General features: G+C 42.0%; 1 protein-coding gene across 3 annotated transcripts in view; it reads right to left on the reverse strand.

The window, feature by feature from the left end:
• Nucleotides 1-9134: 9134 nt before the first annotated feature.
• The window catches only part of LOC129811511 (consortin-like), a 35511-nt gene continuing 29780 nt past the window's right edge, over nucleotides 9135-14865 (reverse strand). For all 3 annotated transcript variants that reach the window (XM_055862880.1, XM_055862879.1, XM_055862881.1), the window contains 2 exons: nucleotides 12010-12163; nucleotides 9135-11833 (listed from right to left, as the gene is read on the reverse strand). In XM_055862880.1, coding sequence (XP_055718855.1) covers nucleotides 11625-11833; nucleotides 12010-12163 — 363 coding nt within the window. In that variant the 3' untranslated portion in view covers nucleotides 9135-11624. The remainder of the gene's footprint in view (nucleotides 11834-12009; nucleotides 12164-14865) is intronic.

The raw sequence follows: 14865 nt of genomic DNA on the forward strand, positions 1-14865 counted from the left end.
CATCCAACCGGCCTCACAACCGTTCAAAAAGTTCATAAACTTTTACTACGCCATTGATCGCACAACACACACGCACAGCTGTGTCTTACTATACTTGTGAGGACTTTTTGGGGACCAACAATTGATTTCCATTCAAAATCCTATTTTCCTTAACCCCTAACCCCCACCTTAACCTTAAACCTAACCCGAATTCTAACCTTAAACCTAACCTAGCCTAAAACAGCATTTTTACAAGTGAGGACCGGCAAAATGTCCTCATTTCTCTGCATTTTTGTTTGTTTACTATTCTTGTGAGAATTTCTGGTACTCACAAGTATAGTAAATGTGTACACACACTGTTCACAGAGCTGCACTCTGTTAGATCTCACCTGACCAACCAGATGCTTTAAAATCTAGATAATAAAAAATCCCCACCATTATAATGAATCAGCTGGCTATTGAGTCCATTTATAGAGTTAAAACATCCTAAAACACACCCATTCACACGACACCATGAGCTCAGCACGATAGCATTTAGCATGTGTGTGTGTGTGTGTGTGACAGATGATGTCGTTACTTGTGTATCCTCACATCCAGATGTTTTGAGACACCTGACTGCAGTAGGAGAGAGGAGGATGGAGAGGAAAGCTGACTAGGCGCTCAACAATCCCTGTCCCCTGCTTTGCATTGGAGATTTTCTGTGAACATTGCATCTTTCCCCTTTTATCTAAAGTAGGCATTTGTATGCTTCATGACTGCCAGATCTTTTCATCCCATCATGGGGTTATTCAACTGTGTGTGTGTGTGTGTGTGTGTGTGTGTGTGTGTGTGTGTGTGTGTGTGTGTGTGTGTGTGTGTGTGTGTGTGTGTGTGTGTGTGTGTGTGTGTGTGTGTGTGTGTCCTCCACCCCCTAGCTCTCATTAAGAACAAACCACGGAGAGATCACCTAGGCAGCATTTACTTCCTGCTTTAATGTGGCTTTAATTCCTTTGATTTGCCCCTCTAGCTAGTTCATACCCTCACACACCCCAGCGTGGGCTTGGTAGCCACAGGTCAACAAACAAACATCACTGGGGCCAAGCTTCCTAACATCCAGGACCAATATACTAGACGGTGTCAATTACTTGTGTTCGTTTTCGTTTTTTTTATTTTTATTAGTTTATTTAGTAAATATTTTCTTAACTCTATTCATTGAACTGCTTTGTTGGTTAAGGGCTTGTAAGTAACGCTTCGAACACACCGACTGCGTTATTGCGTTTTGATACACCAGAAGGACATTCATTTCCAATGGAACGCTGCGTTTGCCTTGCAGCATTGCGTTGCAGAGGCAGTTGAAGTATGTTCTGTATGCGTAGACTTGACAGAAAGTAGCAAAATGTTAATGTTGAATTTTTGTTGCACACATATCCAGTAAAAAAATGTGGGACACATTACATCCAGAGATGGTTGTCCGTTCTTGTGATCATTTTGACCCCACGGGTTGAGATCTTGCGTGGAGCCCCAGATCGAGGGAGATTATCAGTGGTCTTGTATGTCTTCCATTTCCTAATAATTGCTCCCACAGTTGATTTCTTCAAACCAAGCTGCTTACCTATTGCAGATTCAGTCTTCCCAGCCTGGTGCAGGTCTACAATTTTGTTTCTGTTGTCCTTTGACAGCTCTTTGGTCTTGGCCATAGTGGAGTTAGGAGTGTGACTGTTTGAGGTTGTGGACAGGTGTCTTTTATACTGATAACAAGTTCAAACAGGTGCCATTAATACAGGTAACGAGTGAAGGACAGAGGAGCCTCTTAAAGAAGAAGTTACAGGTCTGTGAGAGCCAGAAATCTTGCTTGTTTGTAGGTGACCAAATACTTATTTTCCACCATAATTTGCAAATAAATTCATTAAAAATCCTACAATAAAATTTTCTGGATTTTTTTCTCTCTCATTTTGTCTGTCATAGTTGAAGTGTACCTATGATGAAAATTACAGGCCTCTCTCATCTTTTTAAGTGGGAGAACTTGCACAATTGGTGGCTGACTAAATACTTTTTTGCCCCACTGTACATGGAACCCAATAAGGTTCTACTTGGAACAAAAAGGGGTGCTACCTGGAACCAAAAAGGGATATCCTATGGGGACAGCCGGAGAACCCTTTTAAGTAGATAGTACCTGTCACGCCCTGAACATAGTAAGCTGTTTTTTCTCTGTGTTGGTTGGGGCGTGATGGTGACTTGGGTGTGTTATCTAGGTGAATTTGTATGTCTATGGTGGCCTGATATGGTTCCCAATCAGAGGCAGCTGTTTATTGGGGATCTCTGATTGGGGATCATATTTAGGCAGCCATTTCCCTTTTGTGTTTGTGGGATCATGTCTATGTTTAGTTGCCTCTCTGCACTATTTGTATAGCTTCACGTTGAGTTTGTTGTTTTTGTTCAGTGTTCATTCATTAAAGAGAATGTACGCATACCACGCTGCACCTTGGTCTCTCTCATACGACGATCGTGACAGTACCATTCTTCCTAAGAGTAGAGTTGGCCTGGGCTACAGTTTATTGATATAGTCATAGACTGAATTGTACTGTTTCAAGGCATTGTTAATGATGGTTGATGAGTATTATAATATAATTAGTAGAGCATAATAAACTAATGAGGTAGCTATATGAGTAGATAGAATATGTGGGTGTGTAATTCAAGTTACAATATTGATCATTATTTTGAATTATATTTCAGATTCTTGGGACCATAGGATTCAGCTTCCGAGTTGGACAGTCCACGGTGGCAGGCATTGTTCCCTCTGTGGCACAAGCCATTTGGGACTGTCTGGTTGGTGAATACATGCCTGTCCCCAAGGAGGAAGACTGGAGGGCCATCGTTGCCGAGTTCCTGGAGAGGTGGAATTTCCCCAACTGTCTTGGCTCCATTGACGGGAAACATGTAGTAATCCAGGCTCCACCGTGCTCAGGTTCACAATTCTACAACTACAAGGGTACATATTCAGTTGTACTCTTGGCTGTAGTAGATGCCATCTACTGTTTCCGTGTTGTCGATGTTGGTGCTTACGGCAAGGGAAGTGATGGCGGGCACTTCAGGATGGCACCCTGGAGATTCCACCACCTGCATCACTCCCTGGGGCTGAAGACCTGGAACCTGTTCCCCACGTCTTCGTCGGCGATGAGGCCTTCCCTTTAAGACCCAACCTCATGAGGCCCTACGCTGGACGCCAGCTGCCATTGCCAAAGCCTGTAAGGATCTTTAACAAACGACTGTCCAGGGCAAGGTTAGTTGTTGAATGTGTCTTTGGGATTCTGGCAGCCCGGTGGAGAATGTATTGGAGAGTGCTTGGTCTCAGCCCCAAATGACGATGCCTGCGTTAAGGCCACATGTGTTCTCCACAACTACCTGCGGAGGTCATTCCAGGAGCCACTCCGGATGTTCTGCCGACACCATTCTCCTCAGCTAGCCTACAGAGAGCGGGATTAGAACTAATGACATACATTGCAAAACTCCCAGCTGGCCTATGTCTGCATTAAATCAAATAGGCTTGCTTAATTTACTGTAAATTACATAATTGGGTTCTTCTGAGTGAAACTTTATGGGACTGAACAGTGTGTGCCGTCTGAAATTATAGACTAGCTAAATATCTCTGTATCATGCATTAAATTGATCATCTGTGAATTTCACAGTCTACTACAATGAATATAAATATAAACGCAACATGAAAAGTGTTGGTCCCATGTTTCATGAGCTTTGCCAAGATAATCCACCTGACAGGTGTGGCATATCAAGAAAGTGATTAAACAGCATGATCATTACACAGGTGCACCTTGTCCTGGGGAGAATAAAAGACCACTCTAAAATGTCCAGTTTTGTCACACAACACAATGCCACAGATGTCTCAGGAGCGTGCAATTGGCATGCTGACTGCAGGAATGTCCACCACAGCTGATGCTTAAAGAATTGAATGTCCATTTCTCTACCATAAACCACCTCCGTCGTTTTAGAGAATTTGGCGGTATGTCCAACCGTCCTCACAACCACGGAAGTGTAACTCCGCCAGCCCAGGACCTGAACATCCGGATTCTTCACCTGCGTGATCATCTGAGACCAGCCACCGGACAGCTGATGAAACTGTGGGTTTGCATAATTGAAGAATTTCTGTACAAACTGTCAGAAACCATCTCAGGGAAGCTCATCTGTATGCTCATCGTCCTCACCAGGGTCTTGACCTGACTGCAGTTGTAGCTGACTTCAGTGGTAAAATGTTCACCTTCGATGGCCAATGGCACGCTGGAGAAGTGTGCTCTTCACAGATGAATCCCGGTTTCAACCCTACTGGGCAGATGGCAGTTGTGTGGGCGAGTGTTTTGCTGATGTCAACATTGTGAACAGAGTGCCCCATGGTGATGGTGGGGTTATGGTATGGGCAGGCATAAGCTATGGACAATGAACACAATTGCTTTTTATCAATGGCAATTTGAATGCACAGCGATACTGTGCCGAGATCCTGAGGCCCATTGCTGTGCCATTCATCCACCGCAATCAACTCATGTTTCAGCATGATAATACACGGCCCCATGTCGCAAGGATCTGTACACAATTCCTGGAAGCTGAAAATGTCCCAGTAGTTCCATGGCCTGCATACTCACCAGACATGTCACCCATAGAGCATGTTTGGAATGATCTGGGCCAGTTCCTGCCAATATCCAGAAACTTCACACAGCCATTGAAGAGGAGCGGAACAACATTCCACAGGTCACAATCAACATGCTGATCAACTCTATGTGAAGGTGATGTCGCGCTACATGAGGGAAATGGTAGTCACACCAGATACTGATTGGTTATCAATGACCAACAGATGCATATCTGTATTCCCAGTCATGTGAAATCCATAGATTAGGGCCTAATGAATTTATTTAAATTGACTTTCTTTATATGAACTGTAACAGTACAATCTTAGAAATTGTTGCATTTATATTTTTGTTCAGTGTTGAATACAGTCAGTTGCCCTTTGTGCCTGCTCCCATACCCTATAATTCAGAATTTCTTTGTTATTGTAATTTGTAAACAGGTAGACCAGAGAAGCCACGTCCCTGATTGGCAGATGAGTGGCAACCCTGATTTGAAGCACCTGTTGCTCATTGGTTGCTCACCTATGTTCCTTACAAATGCTGTTTTGGATGAAAAATATTTGTACCTACAAACTGAAGAAGGCTGCTAAGCCAAAACGTCTGTGTATGTGATCCCTGAGGCAGTGAAAATAAAACATTGACAAATTAATGTAGTATCTGGGATCTAAATCTGTTTATATTAGTTACTATGCTGTTACTAAGCAGTGATGTATTACGACAATGTACGTTACTACACCTAATAGGAAATGCACATGCGCACTAGTGTGCCCGGGAAACTGTAGAGCACGAGAGGTTTTGACTAAACGAAAACTAACTGTACTCCCGTCTCCTGCCTTGTTATTTCTCCACAACACAAATATTACAATTAAGAAAGCTTTATGCGACACCTTTATATTTATCTGAATTCACGGGTTTTACACCAAACTTCTGGGATAGGTAGGCTTGCCCTACTTTCTAGCGCAGAAGAAAATGACAGCGCATCAATGCCATCTAGCGACCAGTTTGAGTACAGTGGTTGTGTGCCACAGTTTTTGTACTGTTGACTGTTGTAGATGATTCTCCACTCCGTTTTGGTGGGAAACAATAAAATGAGCAGGTACGGCTTTGTTGTAGTGATCTATTCAAGTAATTATCTATCAATTGGCTAGCTATACAGCCTTATCTGATCCATTTGCAAGTTAAACGCCGAGGTTGCGCGTAGGCACAGGTCGGGGTTCAGTTTACCCTCTCCAAATCCTATTGTGCAAAAACTTACTTCAGATCAGTGTCTAGTAGTAGCCAACGACAAGGTCAACCTCATCCTACAATTCTTACGGTGAGAAGCAGCCGTGGCAGATTCTTTGGCGCATGTGTTGGACACGCAGCCTGCTTAGGCTTCGATCACACCGACACTAGTTTTACATTGATTTCCAACTAAACGCTGCGTTTGCATTGCGCAAAATATCACGCAGCATCATCTGGATATGTATGCAACAAAACTTCAACACACCTTCCGCTATCATTTCTGTCAAGCCTAGTTTACGCATACAGTTTGACCGCATACATTCGATAAATCCAAGGTATGCACTGCAACTGCAAGGCAAACGCAGCGTATCATTATAAATGTATGTAATTCTGGTGTACCAAAATGCAGTGACACTGTCGGTGTGTTCGAAGCGTTAGCGCTCTCTCACTCTCATGGCTAGAAGGGATACAGCTTTTGTCAAATTAATGGCATTTTAGCTTTCTCATATCACTTTGTCAGAACACCAATACTTCCAGAACTGTCAACCTTGAACAATTTGTATGTTTTTAAATGTACAAATCAGGGCTCTCCCTGGGATTTTCTGACAAGGTGTTGCTGATGTAGGGGGAGGTCCGGAGGGGGTCAGTCAACTTCTCCCTCAGGAAGTTGGAGAATTTAGCATTTTTCTTAAACTCAGTCTTAAATTATATCAAACAAGGTAGCCAACACAGAAGTCATGTGTTTGATCCTAAATTAAATTGAGGTGGTCTCAATAACACGTTCACATTTTTCTAGGTATAATTTAGGGGATATTGTTATCTTTATATGGATAGTTTAGTGAAGATGTAAAGTGCCTTCTTAATTTTGTTTCTGGAGAAAATTCTGAATAATTCAATTACTGGATGCAACATAGTAGTTTAGCTTACTGTAGGCTATTTGGAATATGAAACAACTAAATGAGTTTTTCATATCTCCATCCCTGATCTAATCCATCAAATTAGGTCTGACTACTCGGCTGCCATTCATTCGACATGCCTTGATGTCATTGGTGAACTGACTTATCAGATCATTAGCAGCCTACATATCAATAACTGATTCATTAACATAGGCCTACTAATCTTTAACAGTTTAACATAACTTTATGTGAAGGAAAGTATTAGTGGAAAATCTCTCTGCCATGCCTGTTTCCATCTAAACAGCGTCACACGTTTCCTTGCTCGTCAATGAGCTCACGCATACTACCATTGCGGAGATCAAAGCATGTGCAGGCAAGGTGTTCTCGATTAGTTGGCTAAACGTTGTAGCTAATGCCGCATTCAAAACAACTGGGAACTCAGAAAAGTACGAGGTCAAATAATGACCTCAGTAATCTTCAGGTCAGAACTCTAGAAAGAGGCCCGAGTCACCGAGTTGGATGACCATTCAAATCGATTTTTCCCAGGCTGAGCTAGTTTTTTCAGAGTTCCAGTTGTTTTGAAAGCACTGAAGTCAGGAGATTTCCCGGGTACACAGTTCCGAGTTCCCAGTTGTTTTGAACGCAGCAAAAGTACCTTAGTTGTAATGACACATTAGCTAAGGAGCTAAATACAAAATAATAGTGTAGTGACCTTAACACCTAGCAACTTTGTCAAGGGGTTCGAACCTCTTAGCATAATGTTTAAAGTGTTGGCTTGACAGTTGCTGGATCCAGGTTCAAGTCCTGGTCAGGGCTACCCGCCGAATTCGCTATATTGATGTCAGAAATGGGATGGAGCATGGGTGGTCATGGGAAAGGTTTGTACATGTGAGAGTCTTGGTATAGAAGCATGGGGACACGCTCTCCTGAAGGAATGGGGTAAAGTAGCGACCTCGTCAAGGGGTTCAGAGTTGTTTTTTTTTCATTAAGTAAGCTGGGGGTTTTTATCGACAGAAGATAGTTACATGGAAATGCAGGCAATTTGAACATTTCTTTTCTATATGCACACTTAAAATGTAAAAAAAAAAAAAAAAAAAATGGACAAGTTTATGGAAACATAGCTAGACAATTTTGTTGTTGTTGCAAAAATAGCAAAAGTTGTAAATGAACATCGGTTTCTTGCAGGAGTGTGATTCATCTACAATGATGTATTTCGTTGAAACGCATGAAAGCCATTGGAGGGCATTACCAAAATGAAGAGTTTATCCCAAAACATATATTTTTTTAAATGGCTAAATAATTGAACAGTACACCAGGGGTACTTGCTACTATAATTCCTGAAATGCAGAACCTGTTGGGAGTAATTTTCAAATAAGAAATTATACTTTTGTTACATTGTTTGCTAGCTCAGCTGATTAGCTAGCTAGCTTTCAGTATTGACCACCCAACGTTGCTAAAGCTAGTTAGCTAGCCAGTTAATATAACTTGTTATTTCAAAATGTATATTAGATAGCTAAGTTAGCCATGTTATGAATACAATTCATCTGCTGTCGACATCAGGATACGATTTGGGAGAGCACTATTTAGCTCCAAAAGTGGTTAGTAACTTTGGCTGCATGCTGACAGTGCATTCAGACACATCCAGTGACTATCTACACTACAACCTTCATTTTACCAGGTTCCCCTGAAGAAATTGTAATGACAGTCAACCACACACACATGTTTTTTTTAGGATAAAAAAACAGGCAAAACCCTAGAGGAAAAATAGGTTCAGTCTGCTTTCCAACAGGCATTGGGAGACAAATTCACCTTTCACTGGGACAATTACCTAAAACATCAGGCCAAATATAGGCTACACGGAGGTTGTTTACCAAGAGAACATGTTCCTGAGTGGTCCAGTTACAGTTTTAACTTAAATGCACTTGAAAATCTATGTAAGATTTGAAAATGGCTGTCTAGCAATGATCAACAACCAACTTGACAGAGCTTGAATATTTTTTGAAATTATCATGGGCAAATATTCTACAATCCTGGTGTGCAAAGCTCTTAGAGACCCAGCTGTAATCACTGCCAAATGTGATTCTAACATGCATTGACTCAGAGGGTTGAATACTTATCTAATCAACATAAATTAGTGTTTACTTTCCATTAAATTATAATAATCTATTTTAATTCCACTTTGTAAGAACAAAATGTGGGAAAAGTTAAGGGGTGTGAATTCTTTCTGAAGGCACTGTGTGTGAGGGAGGCTCTCCAATGTGGTTCAAGGCTGCCCCTAGCGACCTAAAAGGTATCATTCAGAAGTGTTTCTTTTAAAGAGTTCCTCTTTGTATTTGGTAACAGTCTTTATCACACTATTGTGATGAACAACTTTAAAACAATTTACAAACTTAATAGCTGGAATAACAACTTTATAACAAAGTACAATTGTGTCAGATCAGTCCCCACAGTGAGGTTTATTAACCAATCTACAGAGAGAAACAGGTGTTTAAAAGGTACTCACCACAGTCATCCCTCTCAATGGTGATTCGTTTTGCAAAGCCCGGTGCACTGGGTAGATAGAGATTTCACTTAAGGACCAATGGAATGGTTTAAAATGAGAAAACACCACCCACCCGGGGCACAAGGCCATACAAAACAAACTTGACCAATGGATGAGTTTCGTTTTGCATTGCCCAGTGCCCCAGGTGGCTGGAGATTTCTCTTAGTGCCAATGGAATGGTTCAAATGAACAAACTCCACCCATCCGGGGTACCAGGCCATGCAAAACAAACTTGCTCATTGTTTTCTTCACCGACTGTAAAGAAAGATTTGATGCTGCGTTCATAACTAAGTGTGAAGGTGGTATTCCAATCAAATTGTATTGGTCACATACACATATTTAGCAGATGTTATTGCAGGTGTAGCAAAATGCTTCCCATATACGACCGGGCCCTCCAACCTGTAATTACTAGTGAGAAACTATCATCCCTGAGCGCCGACTTCTCCCACATGCTCAACTCCAACGTCACCTACTAAGGAAATTATCTCGATAACAGCATTTTCGGTAGTTAAATGCAACAAAACATTATTTGTAAAAAGCAATGTATTAATATGATTTTTGAACTCTAATTTGTTTACAAGCATGATAGCTGTACTTTTAGTTTGTTTGTCCCAGCTTGTTTGCCTTAAGCCAATCAGCGTTTCTCAACAAGTTCAAAGCAAGTGAATGCATCAAACTCGCAATTACAAATTCACCACTGGTAATTTCCACCTTCCCACTTGGTTCTGAATGCAGCATTAGCCACAATGACAAACATTAGCTAATCGTCTTCACATGTCATCATACACAGATCAAAAGTTGAAAACAGAGACAAAATGTTCTGTCCCGTTTCTGTTCTGACTTTTCCAACTGGCATTCTTTAACTGGTGAGTCTTGGAAAGAGACTCCTCTTTTTCAAAACATAGTCTTCAAGAACAAAACAAGGGAAAATAACAACCAACGATAACCACATCAAGCCAAAACGAGAAAAACAACAGAAAAGCACATGCTTTGGTCATTTTTTTTCTCTCCCCCCACATTGTGCAGATATGATATAAATACTTCAGATCCAAACAGTAAGACAGAGTCATCTGGACCAGCCAGACACGTGAAAATCATTTTAAAACCAAGGCTGCATCTCAATACTCTACTGTGGCTTCCTCTCCTCATCTCTTCTCCTTCCCCCCTTATAAAACCAAGGCTGCATCTCAATACTCTACTGTGGCTTCCTCTCCTCATCTCTTCTCCTTCCCCCTTATAATTATAATAAGTATAAATCAATCAAGTCCATTGATCGCAGGAGGTAATGCACTCGGTGTAATACTGATCATGCCCATAATTATTTTACAATAAAGATAAATATACACATGCCTGAGCAAAGACAATTCTCAGCTGAACAGATATTCCTCTTCTAGTACCGACCTGACCCTTAGGGCGCTAAACATTCTTGAACACGATTACAGACGTATTGCTTTCTTGTCCATGTTGCATATATGGTCATTGAGGGCCATCAAGGGCCAACGCTACAATCTGTACCCCAAAACAACCCAATAATCCCAGACACCCTCAAACAGAAGTTGTAGAAGTTGGCCCTTACTACTGATACAGAGTCAGACATTTCCTCCCCCTTTTGGTTGAGGATAAGGTTAAGATTTGATCTCAGATCTGTGGTTAGGGGCAACTTCTAACTTCAGCCCAAAGAAACACCTTGACATACTCCGTAAGAATCTTCAACAGTGAGGAACATAAAGAAAAGTCAAATCTGTTTAATTAAAACAAAACGTTCATTAATATAATATTTTTAAGACATTATTTAATGTTTCTGACCACAGCAGAATTGTTCACATTCGAAGTGCAGTTGAGATTCAAAATGGAGTCCATAAACAAAGAGCGGCGGCGGTTTCTTAAAAAGGCTGACCGGCCGCTTCTTGTTTGCGCATGTGAGCGGTCTTGTCCATGCCTGAAGGATCCAGACGTCTCCATATGGTAGTGAGCGGATCCAAGGTAAGTGGTAATGAGTCTAGCCTAGTTTATCCCTTCCTCTGGGCTGACAGAGTCGATCTATGTCCAGTAGTGTATAGTTCAAATCTATAGGTAGTCCTGTATATTACAGGTCCTATGTCAGTCCTACTAGTCCTACTAGGCAGCGCTGCAGATATCTTAGGCTGCTGTTAGTGTGGTTGCAGGCTACTAGTACCACATACACCTTCCATCACTCGCTCTCCCATCACACACATTAACTGGCCAGCCAGTGAAGACGGAGAGAGAGATAGGAAAACGGGAGAACATGGAGAGAAATCCTGTCCAAGTTGGAGAAAGGAGAGTATCCACCTTGGAAAACAAGGGATTCTCGTTCCTCTCCTTCTCCCATCTTCTCTCCTCCTTGGGGGTCAGCTAAAACCCAGGGGTCAGCCAGTGTCGGAGCTGATTCATTCCACGATGCAGCTGTGCGAGGTAGAAGTCCGCGTTCCGAGAAAAGTCGGTGCAGACGGTGGAGTGGGCGTTGCCCAGAGCACAGTAGACGGCAGTGCCTCCCAGGCTGATCACCACGGTGACCAGGCAGAGCAGGAAGAGGAGCAGGCACGAGTCTCCGCCCACCTGGTCTGGAGGAGGGAAGAGCAACATGTTTAGATGTCTATTAACTGAGCTTTATTCAACTGTTTCTTGTCTGTAGAAGGGAGAAGACAGAGAGAGGGTGACATAGTAAGAATGCAGACACACATACACTTGATTATAGCCATTGTTGGGCATATATACACTGACTCAAACACACCCTCACCCTGGTCAAAGCCGTCATCAGGTACTTTGAAGCGGACCCTGCGCTTAGCAGGATGTTTGTGCGGGGCCGAGGAGGGAGCAACACACACATTCTCCACACACACACTCCTCCTCCTCTTCTTCAGGATGGACACCAGGCTAGGGGCAGGGGTCATCTGGAGGTCAGAGGGACAAGGTCAGCGCCAGGTCAACTGGTTAGCATACACATCATACACACACGCCATAAATATTCTGTACACAATAGACACATACACCTGACATATGGATACACACATAAAACAGTAAGTTGTGTAATGATTCATATGTTGATGTAAAGAATATTTGCTGATCTGTGGTGTGTAATGACTTTTAGGCTTAAATTGAAGATGTGGCAATATCGTCTGCTATTATCCCCAGTAATTTTCCATCTAGATTGTCAGACCCTGGTGGCTTGTCATTGCTGATAAACAACAATACTTTTCTCACCTCTTCCACACTGACTTTACGGAATTCAAGAGTACAATTCTTGTCTGTCATAATTTGGTTAGATATACTTGGAAATGTAGTGTCAGCGTTTGTTGCTGGCATGTCATCCCTAAGTTTTCTTATCTTGCCAATGAAAAAGTCATTAAAGTAGTTGGCAATATCAGTGGGTTTTGTGATGAAGGAGCCATCTGATTCAATGAATGAAGGAGCCGAGTTGGCTTTTTTCCCCAGAATTTCATTTTAGGTGGCCCAAAGCTTTTTACTATCATTCTTTATATAATTTATCTTTGTTTCATAGTGTAGTTAATTTAAATTTAGTTTGGTCACATGATTTCTTGATTTGCAGTACGTTTGCCAATCAGTTGGGCTGCCAGACTTAATTACCATACCTTTTGCCTCATCCCTCTCAACCATACAATGTCAATTCCTCATCAATCCAAGGAGATTTAACAGTTTTTACAGTCATTTTCTTAATGAGTGCGTGCTTATTAGTAACTGGAATAAGTAGTTTCATAAATGTGTCAAGTGCAGCATCTGGTTGCTCCCTCAGATGTCAGGGCAATAGCACACATAATACTATGAACAAAAATATAAACGCAACATGTAAAGTGTTGACCCCACGATAAAATATCCCAGAAGTTCTCCATACACACAAAAAGCTAATTTCTCTCAGATTTTGTGCACAAATTTGTTTACATCCCTGTTAGTGAACATTACTCTTTTGCCAAGATAATCCATCCACCTGACAGGTGTGGCATATCAAGAAGCTGAATAAATTGCATGATCATTACACAGGTGCACCTTGTGCTGGGGGTTTATATAAATAATGAAGAGAACAGGTCCCCCCCCTCCCAAAATCGAGCTCTGTGGAACACCTTCATGAACTTCAAGAAATTCTGACTTAACAAACCAATGTTCATCTCCCAGGACAAATGATCTAGCAAGCTAGCTCAATGTCCATGAATGTTTCATGTGTGTTCCGACATGCCCCCAAATTAAAATAGTTGGTTCACATTTGCTTTTGATATTTTAACCTGCGTGTCCTGACCACATTTGAATATGCAAAAATCATTGAGCGCACGTAGCCGATATTGTACTGAGTGTACAAAACATTAGGAACACCTTCCTAATATTGAGCTGCACACTCTTTGGCCCACAGAACAGCCTCAATTCGTTGGGACATGGACTCTGCAAGGTGTCCAAAGCGTTGCACAGGGATGCTGGCCCATGTTGACTCCAATGCTTCCCACAGTTGACTTAAGTTGGCTGGATGTCCTTTGGATGGTAGACCGTTCTTGAAACACACAGGAAACTGTTGAGTGTGAAAAACCCAGCAGCTTTGCAGTTCTTGACACACTCAAATCGGTGCGCCTGGCACCAACTACCATACCCCGTTCAAAGACACAAATCTTTTGTCTTGCTGGTTCACCCTCTGAATGGCACACAGACACAATACCTGTCTCAAGACTTAAAAATCCTTCATCAACCTGTCTCCTCCCCTTCATCTACACTGATTGAAGTGGATTTAACAAGTGACATCAATAAGGGATCATAGATTTCAGCTGGATTCACCTGGTCAGTCTATGTCATGGAAAGGGCAGGTGTTCCTAATGTTTTGTACACAAAGAAAATCTATTACGGGTCAACATGGAAATATTACTCACAGCGTTGATTAAAGCTCAGAGCACCTATATTACTGACCTAATCGCACCTAAATCCATGTTACAGGCTTTGGTTTTTCCATGTATGTTTTTTGAGGTTGGACTATAGCTCGTTAGCACGTAGACGCACCAAGTGGTGTCACCTCGTTAGTCAGTATGTGTTACACCTGTGCTGGCCCAGTGCTCCAGTTGTCTTGATAGATGCGGAGGGTTAACACCTTTAGTTGGCGCGCCTTAGTTTGAGTTTTAGACAAATTATCCTTTATCTGATTTTCCTGATTTCACTTAGCAACATTTTTTTTAGTTTCCTGTCATTAAGTTTTTATTTATCTTGGGCAAATGTAGTTGGTGTTCATGGTAGGTGTGTTAGGTTCCAGTTGTTGTTGCTAGTCAACTTTCTGGGTACACCCCCATAAGTGTCTTTCAGAACCCCTCCTAAAACCACACTGGTTTTGGTTGTCACTGTTAGTTCTCCTTCTGTTTAAGCAACATTACTTGTTTTTTTGCTGGGCAACTTTACTCATTTTACAAACAAGTGGAATCATGAACAATGGATTGTTCGTTATGTTTGCCTGCGTCTCCTGGATTTGCCTTCTGAGCAGCACATTCACCACTCTTTCAAACGGTTCACTCTCGCGACACAGGCTGGTGGGCGACACCGTCCTGCGACTCCTGCTGTGTCTAGACATCCCCCAAGCAAAAAACGACTTTAGGAGAATGAGTGCACAACT

The sequence above is a fragment of the Salvelinus fontinalis genome, chromosome 15 (genome assembly GCF_029448725.1).
Source record: "Salvelinus fontinalis isolate EN_2023a chromosome 15, ASM2944872v1, whole genome shotgun sequence".
In the NCBI taxonomy this organism is placed as follows: domain Eukaryota; kingdom Metazoa; phylum Chordata; class Actinopteri; order Salmoniformes; family Salmonidae; genus Salvelinus; species Salvelinus fontinalis.